Below are 16,295 nucleotides of genomic sequence, written 5' to 3'. Positions count from 1 at the left end.
GCTCTGAGAATAGAAGATGGCTCCTTCTCCTGGATTTTATTTATTTATTTATTTAATTATTTAATTCTTCATTGCTAATCAGATTTTAAAATGAATATAACCACTATTTAGAAAGTAAACCTGAATTTAGAAGGTAAAGTCCTTAGATATCAGGCTGGAAAACACATGAAAATGTCTGTGGAATTAAGGTCTCCTAATCTCATGTTTCAAAGGCAAACTGTTCACGTAAGTTAAAAAGAATTGCCAAAGACCATGATCTGAGTATCAGTACTAACACCTTTAAAGTTGGGTATTTATTTCCTGGTAGATGAGCATACTGCTAGATATACTACAAATGCCTCTCAAACAACTCAACATGTAAACACGATATTTCCAAATTGGCATGGAAGTGTTGAGACAGGATGAGGGACAACAGATTAAAAGACTGGCTTCTGAGTGACAGGTTTCCAAAAAAGTTAACTAAAATAAGTCCAGAGCACAGCGAATTGCTGAGAGTATGTCCATTTGCTTCAATGGCTTTGAGGAGGCTATCTTGAGTACTAAAATGATGACTTCTTTATGACAGATGTGACTTCTAGTGATAGATGACTGTCTATGTTAGTAGTTAAATGTGGACAGGAAAAATACCAAAATAGCACTTACCTGAAAACATCATCATGTGTTGAAAGTTCCTGGGAATCTTTTGTTTTCGAGCCAAATTCAAAAGGAAGGAAAGTGGATATATGTTGCAAGCTCTTGCTATAAAAACTGCCACCTAAAATGTAAGATGTTAAGGAAAATGGTGGAGAAACTACTGAAAGAACAGTCAATTTAAATCCAGTATTTCTTCATAGTTATTTTAAAAGTGTAATTAAAATGAATATGAGATTATCTTCCTTTGTATTTTACATCTTTCTGGTTCCAACCTCATTATAAAACCATACAGTGGCAGAGACTGTCTTCCCCGGACATCCTGTTTTCAGATTGATCATTATATATCCCAATTCAATCACTCTACTTTCACTCATCAAATTTGTATCATATGTGACTTCATCTACAGTCCTTCAGTAAAATGCCCATCATCAATTTCAGGGATGGCATTATCTCCTTCAGCAGCAATTTGCAAAGAATAAATGTGCTTTTGGACATGATTACTTTCTTATTTCCTGAGGATTCATATTGTCTATATCCAGCATTTTTTTTTTTTGAGATTTTTCAAAAGGGGTTCTTTATTACTGCCCTGTGGAACTATCATGAAAGTAGCTTTAATTAGAAACATAACACTATTTCAGATTGAAAAAAAAAGACAATCGTATATCCTTATACATGCTTTTAGCAGCTGCTGTCCTTCCCTTGTCTTGTGACTCTTAGGGCTCAATTACAGCTGCAAGAGTCTGAGACATGCTGTGGAGTGCAGAACCAATGAAGCACATGAGTGGCAATGTCTGGATGCATCCTATCTATGAGACCAAGAGCCTGCTTAAAGCTCCCACGGACCTGGGAGAAGAAGCGTTAGCAGTGGTTGCTTCACATTACCTGTGCTCACCATACTAGTGCAACTCTGTTGCAGTCTGGTGGTTCTTAGTGTGAGGGAACAAGGGAGAGGGTCCCTACAGTGCTCTGCAACACAGTCTCCCATCTGGGTTGCTGAGTGCTGCTCTCGTGTTCAGCTGTCTCTCTGTGCTGGGACTGCAGGACACAATATTGCACTTGGGTCATTGCAGTGGTGGATTGCAATGGGCTCTTGGGCTCATCTCTGCCATCTAAAGCAACCTTTAGTGAAGGAAACTGGAATGCAGTTCTTATTATTCATTTGGAAATTGCACATATAATTACTGCAAGTAACAGTGTGATTCCAACTTTCAAAGCTTCTGTAGTTCATCAAAAAGTAATGAGCAAAGGACCACTGCTTGATTTTTTTTTTGTAGTAATTTGATGAATGAATTGTAAAAATGAATTGTAAAATGAATTTGCTGAGAAACCATGGCAGAACTGAGAACTGAAGACAGACTTTCCTACCCGCCTCTAGGGCACTCATGATGTAAATAATTCCCTGTACACTAGAAATATCAAATTTCAAGAAGGAAATTCCTTCCCTTCAATGAAGGAAAGATATGAGCAATGCTAAGCTGTTGGAGTTTTTTCAGGACTTCATATAATTATGTAGTTTTGGGAAGTTCTGCTTATGGCACTCTCTGGAGGCAGCTCTACAGTTTGTGGATCTACACTGGCTTTGTATGAACAGAAAGATTTTGTGTGCCTGCACTTGTCACACAGATCTGTCCCAATACATTTCCCAATTTCCTACCCCAACTCTAAACCTAATATCAAGCCCAGTGTCAGAAATTCCCCAGCTGGCTTAAAGCCTTCTATCTTTGCCTTATATCTATCTGCAAACCAGAAGCCCTAAGACCACCAACTTACATGCAGTGAGGCAGTTTTTGAGATATGCATAATAAAGTCAATTGCTTTTTTTTTTTTTTAACATCTAAGGAATTAGTAGGTTTGCTATTGACTTATTTATTTATCTATTTATTTATTTATTTTAAATGGAGCATATGTTCTTTATACATACCCAGAAATATAAATATATTAACATATATAAATATATAAACACAAATAAATACTTTAGAGCAAAGGATACAAATGCACCAAAAATAAAAAGAGGATTGAAGATATGATTTTGAAATGTGAATAGTGCAAGTCCCATGTAACAGAAGATGACATTCTCAGCCAAAAAATTCATGAACTCGAACAACTTAAATGAGAGAGAGAAAACAATTATGATTCCTGCCTGTAACTAACTACTCTATCACAATGTTTCCTTGGCATATGGAATGATTTAGATGAATGGAAAAGGAATCCCATTTCAAGGGTAGATTTTAAAACCATTTATTTTATCATATGCTTTAGATAGTCCCAGTAACGTGTTTTTCTCTGATTTGTGTATGAAAACTTGACACAGACAACTGGCAAAATACAGAAACAGCAATTAAGTTATAAAAGCTTCCGTGGAAACTGAGGGGATTTAGCTTTAGTCAGGTTTACACAGGTGAACCTGGGAACTGGCTCAGATCCTGACTACACAAATGACAGCACAGTACAGTTACAGGAATGGTACAGTAATGTCAAGAGAGAAGAAAAAATCCTGAGTGCATTTTTAAGAACCTGTGCCTTTAAAATATAACATGATCTTTTTATTATCAAGAATATTATTCCATAGGTGATGATTTTACCACATTATATGTATATCGGTATGAAGTACTCATTTCAAAACAAAGTATTTAAGATATCATTTAGACATATTATAAATAAAGCTAAAATACATTATTATGGTAGGATTTCTTCTGTGAAAAAAACAAGCAAAGCCAAAATACTCATTTGCCTTTAGGGGATGTTCCTGATTGCATTTCCATCTTATTATATAAAAACTAATATAAAATATAAATTTTCATATTTATCCACATCTGGAAAAAATCAATCATTTCTGCCAAATAACTACAGAGGAGAGAAGATGAGGATTTAGACTTCTGAAATCACTTTTGGGCTCCAAAGATACAGAATCAGGGCTGAAGTTTGTCAATCTGTCTACAGTCATATATCACTCTACCAGGATTGTTACTATGGAGATATTTTCTTCATTTTCAGTGGGCTCATGTACTTTTCTTAATATGTTTGAGCTTCTAAAAATAAATATCCAATAGCAGTTAATAAGATCTAACAAAGAAAAAGTGAGAGCTATCAGAATAACTATTTTAAACAAATTTCAGAGGCAAAAAAACCTAATAGTATATGGGAAGATATTGTAGACCCTGTGGCAGCACCATTAATTATCCCAAATTCATGTTTTGTGGTCCCCATTTTGTACTGCATTGCTGAACAACGTGAAAACAAACACAAGAAATATTTGCAATTTAGTAGACTTCAATTAAATTTAATTTAAATTTAAATTATAAACTAGTTGTTAAAATGTCCCAAATTATGGGTTCTAGCGACCCATAAGAATTATTAAGATATATCTTTGCATTTCCATGTTGGGAGCAAACAGGATCCCATTTCTTTGTGGGCTTGTCACCTTGTGCATTTTTTTCTAATGATGTAAACTTTCAGGACTAATCTTTCAGGAGTGTCATGACAGGATTTGCATATCTATATCTATACATTTGTATATATATACATATAAATCTTTGGAAGGAACTGCTATGATGAGCCATAACTGCATGCTTTAGTTGTTAGGATGAGGTAAAGGTACTCTAGAGCTTTCAGTGCTGGGTGATGTTTTGCTCTTCGTTTATAAAATCTCATTCAAGACTTAATATAAAGTGAATCTACTGTTAGTAGTTTCAAAAGCTAAAGTTTATTATATTTTCAAATTCTTTGTTGACATGCAGTTTTGGAAGGAAAATAGATTTTGCTGTATCCTTGCTTTTGCTGTACATTCTTCCTCAGTTGTCTTCAACATTAAATTCACGCTCTTAACTCCTGCCTGAAGTGCTTTCATGACATTACTGCTTTCAGACTTCTCACCCCATGTCTCCAAGCAATCTGGTCAAAATGCAGTACTTAGGTATTTCTGTGAATTCATTGTAGAGCAACTTTTATGTTTCCCTATAGCTTCATCTTTTCTGGCTACATGCATATTGTTTCAAACCTTCAGAACTATTTCAATAAGTGATTCCTAAAAATAAAAATCTCTAATTCTTGACTATGTGTTTTCAGTCAACATGAACAGCATATACAGTATATTACTTTCTCTCACTAGGACACGAGCATTTCCTATGTCACGAGCATAAGACTTTGTTCTCTTAGGCTATATTTTACAGTTTATGTGATGCTTGTTAGCCGCATCATCTATGTAAGATACATGCAAGACTGTAATCCATTGCAGTTCTTGAATCATGTTCCTGGGCATGAACTGGACAAAATTCTGTGCTGCCCCCCAACATGAATTTTAGTCCTGAACCATGCTTTTTATTTATTATTGTTATTATAAATTGTAATTATTAATAATAATAATCTCTAATTTCTTAGTATTTCAATCTTCCAGTATCAGAGCACTGCCTGCTAGTTTACTTTCTTTTTGTAGCAAAAATCCAAGTGCTATTTGAATATATTTGAATAGCTGATTTGGGTTAGACTCTAAAGAAATGAGACTCCTTCCTATCCCAGGCACAGGTATGAGGGATTCGGCTCCTTAGAACAGTAAAATTAGTTCTTTAGCATCATTCATGGTCTTCTGTATTCCCCCTATAGTTTGGTCTCCCTTTTTAAAAGCATGTCACTCATATGATGCATTTATTTGTGAAGTGCAGCCTGTTCAAATTTCCTACCCTATCTTAACAAAAAAAAAAACACAACACAACAGAATATTAAAATTATCCTTCAGAACTAGTTATTGGCACAAAAGAAGTGAGATATTTGAGTGTCTTTTCCCGGAACATGACACTTGTAGATATAATGTAAAACTTAAACACAGTCCTCCAGACTTCCCAAGATTTTTTGTTCCTTCACTTTTATTCCTGTATTCAGCAGAGTGTTTCTTCAAATTCTGCTTTTTGTTCGATAGCAATTGTGGTGGTTTAACAGCTGATGGGCAGCTCAGCTCCACCATGCTGTTCTCTCACTCCTCTCCTCAGAAGGACAGAGGGATGAAAATATGATGAGAAAAATGAAAGCTTGTTGTTTGAGATAAGGAACAGTTTAGTTAAAGGAAAGTAAATTAAGCAAAGGCTACTGTCGTGGTTTAACCCGGCTGGCAGCTAAACACCACACAGCCGTTCGCTCACCCTCCCCCCTCCCTCTCTGGGACGGGGGAGAGAAATGGAAAGTGAAGCCCATGAGTTGAGATAAAGACAGTTTAATAAGACAGGAAAATAATAATACTAATAATAATAATAACAACAATAATAATAATAATAATAATAATAACAACAACAATAATTATAATAATAATAATATTACAATGGTGATAATAGTACTACTACTAATAATATGTACAAACAAGTGATGCACAATGCAATTGCTCACCACCCGCTGACCGATGCCCAGCTTAACCCCGAGCAGTCCGGCCCCCTCCCCCCGGCTAGCCACCCCTATATATTGTTTAGCATGACGTCAGATGGTATGGAATACCCCTTTGGCTAGTTTGGATCACCTGTCCTGGGTCTGCCCCCTCCCAGCTCTTACTGCACCCCCAGCCTGCCTGTTGGCAGGACAGAGCAAGAAGCTGAGATGTCCTTGGCTTGGTATAAGCATTGCTCTGCAACAATTAAAACATCGGGGTGTTATCAGCACTCTTCTCATCCCGAGCCAAAACACAGCATTCCACCAGCTACTAGGAAGAAAATTCTGTTCTAACTGAAACCAGGACAGCTACTCAGAAGCAAAAGGAGAAAACAATTATTCACTACTTCCCATCAGCAAGAGATGTTCAGCCATGTCTTGAGAAACAAGGCCTCAGTATGGATAATGATCGCTTGGGAAGACCAGTGCTTTCATAACAAGAGCTCCCCCCAGCTTCTTCCCCTTCCCCAGCTTTTACTGCTCCATGTGACAACATTTGGTTTGGAATCTCCCTTTGGTAGGTTTAGCTCAGCTGTCCTGGTGAGGTTTCCTCCCCAGCTCTTGCCCACCACCAGCCTATGTGCTGTGGGGGTTTGGAGAGCTGGTCTTGGTGCTCTGCCAGCACTGCTCAGCGCTTGCCAAAGCACTGCTGGGACAGCAGGGCTGCTCTGGCTACTGGTGCACAGCACAGCCCTGTATGGGCTGCTGTGGGGAAAGTCAACTCCACCCCAGCCAGACCCAGCACAGCAATACAGGGCTTATGGAGATACTCTGTTAAGCATTTAACTGACACTGCTGTGTAACATAAATCCCACCAGAACAATGCAATTTATTCTAAAGAGATCTGAGAGCCTCTTTAAGAAACAGCTTCCATAGAAGCACATTCCCAAACTCTCGTGTCTTTCACATTAATGTTTCTGTTGAGGTTGGACTAGGTGATCTTGGAGGTCTCTTCCAACCTAGCTGATTCTGTGATATTTTAAAGATGAGATATCAAGACCTTTTGATAAGAAGTCAAAGAATAGGACGATTACGTTTTCTTCTGGAGGTCACAATTTCCTGGGACACCCAGGATTTTCCAGGATTGCTTTTTTTTTTTTTTTTTTTTTTTTTTTGGGCAGCCATAAGCAACGTCCATACTATGGTCCATAGTCTGCTTAAATGGTACTCAAAAATTTCCCTTATGTTGAATTCCTTAGAAGTATTTTGTTCATAACCATAAATTCTCTTTCTTTGCCTCCCACACAGGCCACTAACCTATTTCTACTTTAAATGAAATAGACATTAAAATGCTCATATGCTGCCATTAGTTTCCCTAAGGCTACCAGAAAATTATACTAGAAACCATTTTAATATACACATAGTAATAAGACATTTTTTCTGTATAAAACTATAAGAACCCTAATTTTTAATGTGCCATTTCTACCTCTCCACATAGTCTATAAATCTGCTTATAGTTCTAAAGTAAGAGATGTAATAAATCACTAATGTAAGTTTGAAGTAATGTCAACATGTCTAAAGGTAGAGTATTAATTACAAAAATATAAGTGCAACCTGAGCACTTGGTTTAGGTTTTAGCTCAGTGAATTACTGACACTGCTATTTACTATTTGCTTTGGTTTGTTTATTTTCTCCATAAGAGTGGCTATTACAAAAGACTGATGTTAAAAATACCTATTAAGTTCAACAATATTTATGCATTTAAAACCTCACTGTTCTCCAGATATACCGATTTTGTTGTTGTTTTTGTTATTATTTTATTATTATTTTTCTCAGCCATTGTAAGAGCTCAGAGGGATGTGCAAAGAATCAGTTTCAGGTTGGGACGTTCTTCTGGGAAGCGTCACCTGGAATTCTCACTAGTAGAGAAAGGAATGAATGCAAATAATGTACACCTTAAGCCTTGCTGTAACCACTAAGTTTCTTCTGATGTTTTACTCTAAGTCATGTGAGCCATTTTATATAATGTAAAAGCTGTATTAGTTCTAACTTTTGAGTGAGGTAAGAGAAGCACCTTCTTTTTTCTTCTCCTTCCTTCATTCCTTCCCTCTATCTCTGCAGTTAAGTTCAGGCCAAATAGGGAAACTACACCAAAATAGGTTTTGCAAGTTGATCCACTTTATAGAACTACTTAAATTTTCACTGAATGTTAGAGAGATTATCTAGGTAAGTAATTAGTGCACCTGGAAGATGGGACACACTAAGTTTCCATTTCTGCTGCACTAAAAATAGAAAAGGACAAAATGAACATATTCTAGACCATAGTCCGCTTATGGCTGGGGATATGGAAAATGAAATATTTATTAAATCCTAATATTTTAAACAGCATTCTTTCACCTCAGGGGAATAATGTTAGTATGAGAGTGTTGGGTAAAAGCTGAATTAGATCATCAAGAATTTATTTGCTGGAAAACTCAGTGAATTTTACTCACTAATGGGAATATTACATTCTTCCATTTAATTTAATACCCTTTGAAGGAATGTCATCCACCTCTTGCAGGTACTTTCAAGCCTCTAGTTGAATTGATTTATCTAGCAACATGGAGGAATGCCACCTGTCTAGGGGTATATCATCTTACAGTGATATATTCTTGTGTGACATCAAAACAATTGATGAAAAAAAAAAAGAGTTGCAATAGTCCAACAGCAGCTGGGAAGCTAGGATGTGAAATTGATTATACTTTCTAAGAGAGATTTGGAGGTAACAGAGCTCTTAAAATCCCAAACAGTCGATGTTAAGTGATGGTTATGAAATGTATGATATTTGAATACTGCTATTTAATTAGAACACGGCTACAAAATATGTTCCATGAAGTCAAGGATATTGATAAATCAATAGTTGATGAAAGTTCCTTTTCCCTAACTATTTTGAATTAAAATGTAGTGGGAATTCGGACTATCATATTTTTATAAGATTGTAGAAGCTTTTATTATAGTCTAATTTCTTTATTTAATCTTTCAGTTTTGATTAAAAGTTTTAAAATCTGAAAGTTTGTTTTGAAGCTCTTGCCTGAAATCCTTTATACAGCTGTAATGAATCTTCACAGCATAGTGATATAGTGCTCATTTCTAGAATAAGTCTTAGATGCAGCAAAATCTTAGAAAAAGACTTTGATCTTAGCAAAATCTAAGACTTAGAGAAGTCTTATAATCAGCAAAAGTAACTCATTCATTATAGACTATAAACTGTATATAGTAATAATTTTGATATCCAAGAATATATGACTGTAAACTTACAAACACACCAACAGAAGCAAATTCTTACAGGATCTTTTTTTATGTCCTGGTGCAAAGTTCTGGTCTTTTTTGTCAGTAGGCTTTGCTAATGAATTCAATAAATTTAACCCTAAGAGATTTATGGAAGGCACACAATAACTTTCTATTTCTCTCTAGAGCTGAGAGGTTAAAAAGATTCTTAAGGGCTGAGGAAGAAGTGGGAAACCAAAAGGAAGAAGAAATAAAGAAAGCATCAGAACCAAGGGAGAGGAAAGGCCAACAATGATTTGCATTTACACATTATGATTAATCTTTGTGGCATAATCTACACATCACCACTAAAGTTCAGCATGGGAGAAGCTGGATAAATTACTGGCACAGGACACATGTTAGCTTCTGACTATCAACAGTAAAGTAAAAACATTGGTCCCAGACATTAAAACAAATCCTTTCCATTATTAAAAATGTCATAGGTCTGGAATATCTTTGCTGAACAAAAGAAGTTTAAACCAAAAATATTGAAATTTAAGCAGATGAATTCAAATATTTTTCTTGTTTTTACTATGAGTAATGAAAACAAGAGTGAGAATGATTTAAGAATTAAAAACTTCAGAACGTCTAAAAAGGTTTGACCTCAGGGTGAATGGAAGCGCAGGTTGGTTTGTATTTACAATGAATCTGCCAACATCATTAACTACTTGATTCAAATCAGCCCTCAGAAAGAACTTTGTTATTCCCTTTTATCAATTAATTGGCAAATAAGAAAGACTGTTCAAAATCTAAAACTCAATATACTCATTTCTTATATGTGTTGGGCACGGAAAGCAGTAGAAACTTTGCTATGCACTTGTGATAGTATAACCAGATTCAGAGCCTCCTGAGAATTTATACGCTGACTTCAATAGGCTTTGGATCTAGCTGTAGAAAAATTGATTATTCTATCATTACTCTTGTAATTAAGTTGCCTAGGAACAGGGTTGGGGGGAGGGGATGTCTGCAAACTTTATTTATTTATTATTTAATGTGCATCATTTGTAAGAGAGTAAACATTTTAGACCACTATCTGCCTTCCCTGCAGTTCAACCAGCTTTTACAGCATTAAGTTGTTCCTATAAATGACCTGAGTCAGACACCTTAATGGAAGATACTGCCAAAATGGAGAGGATGATGCTGTTGCTCCTATAGCTTCTCATCTAACTTGTTATTTAGTACACAAAGTGAGAACAACCATTTTCAAAGTGCTTATTTATCATTAATTTCTGAACTGAGATGTTGCAGGCACAAAGGGAAGATCCTCAGTGCTCAGCTGTATCAAGATAATATGCTCAGGGATTACTGCAGTTAAAGCTCTGCACATTTACTCTAGCAGTGAGTGCTGTACTGTTCTGTAAGCATTAAGAAAGGTTTTTTTCAAGACAGGGCACACCAGACTGTAGTTGGAGAATCATTTGAAAGATTTTTAAAGAACTTTTGACTGGTCAGCAGTTAATGGTGGTGCTAGAATCATTGTGTTTAGGCATGAATTTGGAATTTTCTGGGAACGCTGAAAGCTGTTCTGTTAGCTGATAGAGCAAAAGGAAAAGGAAAAGGCCATGAACAGCATATGTTGTCTAGGATTAAGCTAGTATGCTTACAAACCTGAGATCAGAGAATAAACTATATCAAGAAGAAAAAGAACTAAAAAAAAAAACGCAAAATAATAATGACATCAATAAAAAGGAAGCTTTTGTTTATGACCTACTGTGGATATCTTGAAAGAGACTTTCTTGGAAGCTGTCTTTCTGGGGCAGTAAATTGTGAATCAGCTGGAAGAAGAGATATTATGCATTGATGGTTACGGGCTATGGAACATTGGTAAAAAATTAGCAAAAGAAAGGAACAGTTTGTGGCTTTGCTAAAGCCAATTTCAACATGCTTTTTTTTCACAGTTAACAAAGGAGACTTTAAAACCTGGCTGCTCTCCTTCTGGTCAAAGAGAAACAGTAATGTTGTCAATATAATATAGTTTGTAAAATTGTGATGAACTAATACATTTTTTATGTTTGTGCATTTATGTTAGAATTAGAGGAACTGCTGCTGATTTTTCAAAAGCAAAACTCTAAATCAATCTAATCTTCCTCTTTTTTTTTTTTTTTTCCTTTTTTTTCTCCACCCCTCTCAAGTGTTTTTCTATGACTCACTATCACAGTCCTAACCTCAGACAATCAATTCAATTTCTATGGAGGACAAATGCAATTTATTCCATTTCAGTTTGCTGAGAAGAAATATTCTGTAATATTAATTCTGGAAGTGAGTTCATAAAAACAATTTCCTCCCTTGCTAAGTTTTGTTGTTTTTTTTAAAAGAAATTCACTTAGTCTTTGACATATTAGGAGCTAGTAATCAATATGAAGGCCTTTAACCTATCAGGAAGAGAAAAAGAAGTCTTCTTATGAAGTCTGTAGTGTCCATTCTTTGTGCTTTCTGGCAAGAATCAAGACTTCAAAAAATTATTTGATGTCAATGACTTCCATCCCATTGCAAATTCAACATATGTGACAACATATTTTCTCTCTTTGCACTTATAGAAATAGCAGTATTGCAGCCTCTCTCTACCCATATTGATGCTGCCCTTTACAGTCTGTAAAATTTCAGTGAAAAATGCTCTAAGAGCTGCAAATCAATTCTATAATTTATCTAAATCCAGAAAACAGTAGCAGTATTTGCATATGGTTTTCTAATGAGAGGCTGCTCTATTTTTGTTGAGTGTATATTCTAAGGTAGGACAGTGCTTACTAAATAACTTCTCGACTTTCTATTTGTTCAGGGCTTTTCTATAAACATGCTGTTTTGTTATGTGTCTGTTTACAGTGGTTGAGGAGAATGGACACAAGACTGTCACTTTCTAATGTACGAAGCTTCCTCTAAGAACTCTTCTTGCTCTAACTGGTGATGAATAACACGAGCTCCTGACCACGTTAAGCTATATTTATTATTCCGAAAGAATAGCAATAGAAATGTTTGTGTCACATTTTTTGCCTTTTGCATTGCAGTATGTGTATTTTCTAATCTAGCAGTCACCTATGCTTAGAGATACAATCCAGAGTGCAGACTGTATGGAATTGAGATAAATGAGGCACAGAATGGTTGGGGGTTTTGCTTGAACATTATGTGTGAAAGGTTCAATTCAAAAGTGTGAAAGGTTCAAAATACAGAAAATGTCAGATACTCATTGGTGATGCACATTAAAAAGGACCTTCTTGTGCATAAAGCACAGGGAAGCTGTCATCAAGTACAAGTTAGCTTGGAAGCGGCTGCAACCTTGGTACTTCCAGTCTGAGTAAATAATTGGCTACAATGAAGAGCTGTCTAACACACTACATGTGTATCTGTGAGATACATTTAAAAAATTGCAGATGAAGGGTAAGTGGAGATGAACTTAAAAAAAAAATAAAAAAAAATTAAAGGAAATGATCAGTAATGCTTATATGTCCATTTTACATAGCACGGAGTGTACCTCTGTGTATGTGTGTGTATTCACACACTGATAGTACGTGTAAAAGCTGGTGGAGACAAATAGGTAGGATTAAGCACAACCAGGAGAAAAATTTAAAAGGGAAAAAGTACAAAAGCTACAACTGGTGGATATTGCTAGGGTGCAGAGTCTGAAAGGTGAAATCTTGATCCCTAAGTGTGCACACAAACAAAGGGAGCCTGTTGATACTTGAATCCAAATGATAGAATAGTAATTAATTTCAGTGGGACATGTCTGCATTTGGCTATAATGACTTGATATGAAATGACCAGAAACTGTTGAAGAAAGTATAGTGAAGAATTCTGGTGTTTTCAGATCTACCATGTCACTACTAGTGCCCTTGGTGTTGTTTCACAAATCCCACCACTGATCGCAGAAACAAACACTGTAAGACAAGCAGAAATTAAAATCCCTAAACCAAAATACACCTGTACTTTTAAATACAGGAGTTAAGGCCACTCTTTATTTTTCATAAAAAATAGCATGTTTAGTGAATAGATAAAACTAGTCTTTCTTTGATGCATTTTTAAAATAACTCTTGATATGAATCTGTAGGAAAGTGGGAGGTGGGTGGAATAGAGAAGTGTTATCTGGCACCTCATACAAAGAAGTGGTTTTTCAAGAAAAGTATTAGTCACTGCATGAGGGTGTGCTTCTGAGGATGCTTAATGTCTGTACTGAATTATCAAACACCAAGAACCCTTCTGAAGTTCGCTGGAGGCAAAGGGTGGTCCACACCAACTAAACTAGTGAGACTGAAGCAGAGGAGAAAGAAATTGATGCTCAAACTTATGTGATATTTTCAGTATTTTAGGTGAATGGAAGCAGGTATATACTCCGTGAAAAGACAGGAAACTGTCTTTTAAATGAATTTTAGTCATAATGTAGACATTTAGTTTGAAAGATTTTGTCTAAGGGCTTTTTAGCCCTTGATGATTTCCGCAGATGGCACCATGAGAAACAGATGAGATACAGCTAGCTGTTTAGTATTTCTTGCACTGTGCTACCATTTTGTACAAATGCCTTTTTTGAAGGTATACAATCCATTAATCACATGATGGAAACACAGCTGTGCAGTCACCAAAAAGATGGGATACTGGCAAATAGTTTAGACTGTTACAGTGCCTCATTTTTATGTATTTATTTTCTTCTTATTCCAACTCATTGTGAGAATTTTAGTATTAGTTACATATTTTGAAAAAGTTTTGACCAAGGTTTTTGTGCGGGTTTTAGTTGATACTGAAATCTACAGAGAGTGGCAAGTGATCAGCAGTCATGTAAGAGTCATACAAATTAAAAAGCAAACATATATAAATTACATTTCAGATTGCAAGAATGGACCTTAGTCAACAGCAGCTTGGTAACGCCAGAAACTGCAGAACAGCTCAGATTCCTTCAAGCCTCCCACTGCCCTAAGCCTCTCTGGGCAGTGCAAAGTCATTGCTGTTTGCAGAGGAAGGAGAAGCCCCAAAACATCATCAAATCTGTTAGCTCCCAAACCAGGCCAACTTTCTTCTGTCAGGTGAGTGCACATTTGTGATAAAACACTTGATGCTTTATAAAAATCACAGTGTAACCTACCTAACCACGCAAGAAATACCTATATTAATTCCTACACCAAACACAGTGTCCCCACAGTAAAGCACATATTGACACATTCTCATGCAAGTGTAAGGTAACAAAGGGCTATAAGAAAGGAACCTATTAGTAATACCCTCAAAATTAAAACTTTTTAAAACTATGTGCTTAATGCTTCCATTGCATTGTGATTTAGAGGTTGGGAACACTTGGTTTGATTAGTTTGGAGAAAAGAAGATTGAGAGGTGATCTCACTGCTCTCTGCAACTTTCTGAGCAGGGGAAATAGAGAAGGAGGCATTGGCCACCAAAGACGGGATGCGTGGGACAGCAGAACAGCACAACACTGTGCCAGGGCATGTTCAAGACATTAGGAAGAATTTCTTCACTGGGAAGGTGGTCAAACACTGGAACAGGCTTCCTGGAGAGGTGGTTGATGCCAGAGGCCTGTCAGTGCTCAAAAGGCATTTGGGTAACGCCTTTAATAATATGCTTTAACTTTGGCTAGCCCTGAGGTGGTCAGGCAGTTGGACTATGATCTTTGTAGGTCCCTTCCAACTGTTCTGTTCTGTTCTGTTCTATTCTATTCTATTCTATTCTATTCTATTCTATTCTATTCTATTCTATTCTATTCTATTCTATTCTATTCTATTCTATTCTATTTATAATAATAAATGCAAAGTAATACAAAACAGATGCTTTACAGAGCTTCATTCCATAATCAGGAAATTCACTGACATATCCTGTAGTAAAATCACTTAACACAAAACATGTGAAGTGTCAGTGTTTCAGACAAAGCAAAAGTTAGAGACAAAATCTTTATGATTACGCAATATTTTATATTACATTACTATATTTAAGAAAGAATATCAGTACTTTTACTTATATATTAATATTATATTTGGAGCCTCCTCATTTATAGCATAATCCAAACCTCATTAAAGTCAGAGGACTTTAGTTCTTGACATAAAACTATTAAATTTGTTTACCTGTATGAAAAACGAAGAGATACTTAAATGAAGGGTCCTACCTTTATTTATTTATTTTTAATCTCTGTCACAAATTCTAAGATGAAGGAGTTGTGATTGTGAGTGTTTAAGGGGATGCTGTATTTATCAGCTTTTAGAAAACAAGAAAGTGACTAAAATATAATTCAACATAAAAGTAACTATATATACTCTAAGAATGGGATATTAAACTGCACTTTGCTCTGTTTCAGTCCTACATGTTGATGATGCAATAATATTTTCATAGGCCAGGATTAGTTTGATTTTGTTTTGCTTTTCCTCCCTGTGTATTCAACAACTGCAGTGATATGGAGGTATCAGTAATTAGGAAGAGACCTGATCTGATGGTCAACATGCTTAGATGAAATTCTCTTCACAACACTAGAAGATGCACTTTACAGGGTTGAGGTATAAGGCTGGATTTTTGCATGGGCACAGACCTAAAAACTGGAGAAAAGTGCTAGCAACTCACAGTAAGGAGAAATGTTTCAGCGGTCATTCTTCACACCTCTTGTGAAGAGACTGAGAGATACAATAATAGACGTGTGAAATAAAATTACATCACCTGCATAGCTCTGTGAATCAGCTTTTTGATTCTGCAGTAGCTTACTTAGCTCCATACAGTTTGACTCCCCCATACAAATTTAGACATATGAGAGTCTCATTTGTGATTCAGAGCCTCTTTCAAAGAAAATACAGCATGTGTCTCCACATGGAATTCCCATATATATTCCTCTATATGGCAATGAGAATTTGGCCTGTAGGTTTTAATTTCAATTGGTATATGTTAGCTAATGGCTGGCATCTGCTACTGTGCTGTAAAGAGTAAACTATAACCTTAACAATCAAAGAACTTTATTAATATTTAAAGAAAATGTTTAATGTTTAAACAGATTGTAAAAACTTTAATGAAGCTATTTGGGAACTAGTTTGCATATG

At 35.9% G+C, this 16,295-nt stretch overlaps 1 protein-coding gene across 1 annotated transcript in view; it reads right to left on the bottom strand.

Moving 5' to 3' along the window:
* SLC9A9 (solute carrier family 9 member A9) overlaps positions 1-16,295 on the bottom strand; it is a 217,796-nt gene that overhangs the window by 99,102 nt on the left and 102,399 nt on the right. Inside the window, 2 exon segments of the mRNA XM_032193572.1 lie at positions 643-754; positions 2,624-2,737. Coding sequence (XP_032049463.1) covers positions 643-754; positions 2,624-2,737 — 226 coding nt within the window.

The sequence above is a fragment of the Aythya fuligula genome, chromosome 9 (genome assembly GCF_009819795.1).
Source record: "Aythya fuligula isolate bAytFul2 chromosome 9, bAytFul2.pri, whole genome shotgun sequence".
Taxonomy (NCBI): Eukaryota; Metazoa; Chordata; class Aves; order Anseriformes; family Anatidae; genus Aythya; species Aythya fuligula.
The sequence above is the reverse complement of the archived record's forward strand: the minus strand, read 5'-3'. Positions and strand labels throughout refer to the sequence as shown.